Here is a 3,948-nt window from a genome sequence, read left to right as displayed (position 1 = left end):
TCTGGCAGTGTAGATTTCCACATCTGCAGATTCAGCTGCATGTTGCAGTGCGTCCTGCGGCCAAATTGTGTTCCCTTATATTGCCACATTGTTCAAACTGGGATGGATAGGAAACTCCATAATATGGAAGTTCATAGGATTTTATTTTGTCATGATGAAAGTGATTCTGTTTTAGTAAACTATCTACTGAGACATGGTTGAGCATTGCAATGTATTGACATATAGATGTAGTAGAGCTGAGTTTGCCATTTGGGATCACTTCCTGCAAGATCACATTTATTTAGACATAACTCGAATCAAGTTATTTCTGGTAAACCTACTGCAGTGTTTCCAAAACTCCAGTCATCGCGAACCCCCAACAGGTCAGGGCTTCCATACTATTGTACAGATGATGTGACCATGTCTAAGGCACTGAAAATAATTACAGGTGTCTTCTCTATAGGATATTCTTAAACCATGACGTGTTGGGGGTCACGAGGACTGGGGTTTGGGAAACAGCATCTACAGCATGTTACCACAGTTCAAATTTTGACATGCACCAAAGTACAAACAGGTGACACATTCAGCACTGCTACATTTATTCAGTTATTCATTCTTAATGGGAACTGAATCAATCGTGTAAAGTGTGGCCATATAAAGACATTCTGCTGTAGACACTAATTCAACAAGGAATCTTCTTAGTTATGTGCATAGATCTACAGGAGTCCTTAGATGTGGCACTTCTGAAAATCAACAGAACAATGTGTGTCTTCATACTCGATTAAGGCCAGCGTCTACTAGAAAGATACTTTTATTCAGAATCGGGGCGTTTAAATCTCTGAAATCCACTGACATACCTGTTCTTGTCTTCAAGCTTCACATTCAAAAATGTAACAGAGCTGAATTTGTCATTATTGGCCCTGGTATGGATACTGCATTAGCATTGCATGCTATCCTCGGCATAATTAACACATAATAGGTACAAAATGACAAACACTGCTGCGCTACAAATCTACACCCAACCATAATAATAATCATGAAACGACAAGTGCTTTTAGGTATAAAAGTCATATAGTTTACTTTCTCTTGCTCATATAATATTCTGTACATTTGTTTGCAAAACAATAATAATGTAATAAAAACATAGAAAACTGTACATGCATAGTTATTGGAAAAATACTTTTCTCTCTCCAAAAGGAGACATACGTATAACATCTAGAACGGTTTCCTAGCCAGTATTATGGCTTAACATTGGAGTACTTCCAACATGTTATATAAATATATAACTTAGTTTAATGCTTTCTTATGTTACATAGTTGCTGTACATAATGGTGGTATATATCAAAATATATATAAAAACAGTGCAAAACAACAGGATTACACAAACAAATGCTACATAGAAAACATCTGTACACGTCTATTGGTCTGCAGAAGCTAAACCAGGGGTTAGCATCTCTAAGCACTTCCCTGTGTTGCTCCATTACAACTCCCAACAGCTCAGAATCAACTAAACAGGGTTGTAGTCTGGCACGACCAGAGAAGCTGAAGGGTGAACCCCCCCACCCACCCCAAGCTATATAGTAGGTTGTTGCTACATTCACAGCTCTGACACAGACAGGACACATTGATGCCACCCTGCCAGCTTGGCATTCTCCCTTAACAAGAAAATTAAAAAAAGTATAGACATCCAAATGCGCCTGCGATACTAGGAAGACATCAGCTGCTGCGGATTTTGACAAGTCCACATCGAAGGCTGGTCGAGTCGCTTCCACGTAAGAAGCTGCAGATTCTCAAGAATTCTCAAGAATGTAGTCCCGTAATGCAGCCTCCAGCTCCCTTCACTCCTTGCTCTGGTAAGGGATACTTGTTGAGGGTTGTAGGTCTTTAAGTCGCAGATCACTAAATAGACCTAAAAAGTAAGGAAAAAAATATAAGAGTCATTATACAAGCCAGCTACAGAGTCATAAACAGCGCTTGGTTCTAGGGAGAGGTTAGTGGAGCACCGCTGAGCTCCCCCCTCCCTTTTCATAACTCTCAGCCATTAGAAGACCCTGCCCTTGTTTATCTTGTGAACAGTCTCTCTCCAGCCCTGGTCCCCTCCCCCACCTTCTTCCCCTCTCCTAACCCCCCTTTCCCGCCAGTACAGCTTGTTTTGCAACTTTTTTTTTTTTTTTAAAGAAGTTTCCAAGGAGGAGCTAAAGAGATTGAGTAACACTGCCTGGAAAAAAAGCCTATCATGTGCAGTCACCAACTCCCACTTTCTACAACCAAAACAACCTCAGCAACACAACTCTGCACTTCTGCAAATTGCTTACTGACTCCACCTCTTCTCCCCCTCACTCCCCTAAACCCAAGTGTCCTTAGGTCACACCAGAAATTTAAAAGTGGTAAACAGTCCTGGATGAAGAACTTACCAGTGATTCATCGGAGCTTCTTTCTAGGTGTCTGCTCCAAAGTGCAAAGAGTGTGGTGGGCAGCTTTAATGTTGTCAGTCTTGAGGGCTTGTATTCTCTTCCTCTTGGGGAAGTAGTCTAAAGTAAGAGAATGACAAGGGTCAGATGAGAGTAATAAATAACAACAAGGATGCTACACTTCTACGATACAATGTAGCCTGTATGGAGGAGGGAACTTACCAGTTATAGAAGTGCTGATCTCCCTCTTCCTGAGAAGCGATGAAGTGGAGTGTGTTGACGTCTTAGATGGCCCTTTAACTCCTTGACATTTCTTGACAGCCATGTCTGCGTTTTCCTTAGCGAATTCCTTGTTGTCCTGCACAGTCTCAGCTGGTGACTCCTCTCTGGTATCTACTGTTGGCACAGGAAGCCTAGTGCTTGGTTGCCTGGGCAATGGGGTGGCACTGGCAGGGCACAGTTTGCTCTCTCTGTAAAAGACTGGCATATCCTTGCTTTCCAAAGGTTCCCAACAGAAAGTCCCCTTCAGTGGTGTTCCAGCTTCAAAATCAAAGTTCCAACGTTGACAGTCAGATGCTTGGATCTCCTTGAGTTGCCTCTTGAGCTCAGATCTCAGCTCATCATGATCGATGGGGCCAAATAAACTTCTGCAAACTCCCCTGCCGCTGGCCCCTATGCCCATTCTGGGCAGTAGTAAAGCTGGCATGCTGTCCTCCTGCAGAGCAATATTGGCCATAACTGTTGTTGATGTTTGCTAAGCAGCAGTAGTAAGTGTAAAGGCTGAGTGCTCTCTGGATATGTCTGGGCAGGGTTTGGGAAGCTTATATAGAAAAGGAGCAGGAGTGGAGACGAGGAGGGAACAGAGGAGAAGAGGAGGGGATTGGTAGTGACTAGAGGAAAACACTGTGATGACTGGGCAGGGAGAGGAGGGTGGAGAGCTCCTTTCTTTACCTTTTTGCTTTCCAAAAAGGGTGGATCTCCAGGTCAGGTTAGCGAAAAGTCCTCCCCCTCCACAGTCTACTGCCAATTCTACTCCCCATTCACTATACACAAAGGGGAGGGCTTCCAGAACAGGGCGCTGTAACGCTAGTTCTTATGGAGAGAGGAGGGGGTAGTAACATTGACTTGACTTATAAACTGTAACTGATATTTTCTTCTTTGTCTCCTCTCCTGCCCTGTATTATTCCATCTTCCTGAGTGCATCCCAAAGGGCATCATATTCTATCCCCCCTGGATTTCATTCTCTTTAACCCATTCTGTTGTAGGGCTCAATAAAGAACTATATTATCCCCGATGCTAGTAAGTGCTGCAGGCAATTACAGGAAGAAAAAACAGATGGTGTCTAGTGCAGCATAGAATATCCTGGACCCTACAGACTGTAACCATAGGACAGTCAGGTGTCTGCCGCAGGGGCTCTAGTCAGCTACACATTTGGGATTTTGTTCATAAGGGGAAATAAAATCCTGGGCTGTAAAGATGGGATGTCTAACTGCTGAGCAAGCTATATGGAAAATACAGATGCAGCAGAGCTGAGTTTGTTATTGAGAGAGAACATTGT

The 3,948-nt window shown here is 43.1% G+C and overlaps 1 protein-coding gene across 1 annotated transcript; it reads right to left on the bottom strand.

The window, feature by feature from the left end:
• Positions 1–1,031: 1,031 nt before the first annotated feature.
• Positions 1,032–3,249, bottom strand: LOC136632758 (cyclin-dependent kinase inhibitor 1B-like). Its single transcript, XM_066607897.1, has 3 exons — positions 2,613–3,249; positions 2,394–2,510; positions 1,032–1,888 (listed from the first exon to the last, which is right to left on the bottom strand). The coding sequence occupies exons 1-2, from the start codon at positions 3,124–3,126 to the stop codon at positions 2,401–2,403; spliced, it is 624 nt and encodes a 207-aa protein (XP_066463994.1). The 5' UTR covers positions 3,127–3,249; the 3' UTR covers positions 1,032–1,888; positions 2,394–2,400.
• Positions 3,250–3,948: the final 699 nt, after the last annotated feature.

The sequence above is a fragment of the Eleutherodactylus coqui genome, chromosome 6, assembly GCF_035609145.1.
Source record: "Eleutherodactylus coqui strain aEleCoq1 chromosome 6, aEleCoq1.hap1, whole genome shotgun sequence".
Lineage (NCBI taxonomy): Eukaryota > Metazoa > Chordata > Amphibia > Anura > Eleutherodactylidae > Eleutherodactylus > Eleutherodactylus coqui.
Note: the sequence above shows the minus strand (reverse complement) of the source record. Positions and strands in the feature narration are given on the sequence as shown.

Excerpts from the sequence above, each read along its gene's own strand:
- LOC136632758 (XM_066607897.1), bottom strand. The coding sequence starts at position 3,126 with ATGGCCAATATTGCTCTGCAGGAGGACAGCATGCCAGCTTTACTACTG. Across the intron at positions 2,511-2,612 it reads GATCAGCACTTCTATAACTG|ACTACTTCCCCAAGAGGAAG; the intron begins GTAAGTTCCCTC and ends CTCTTACTTTAG.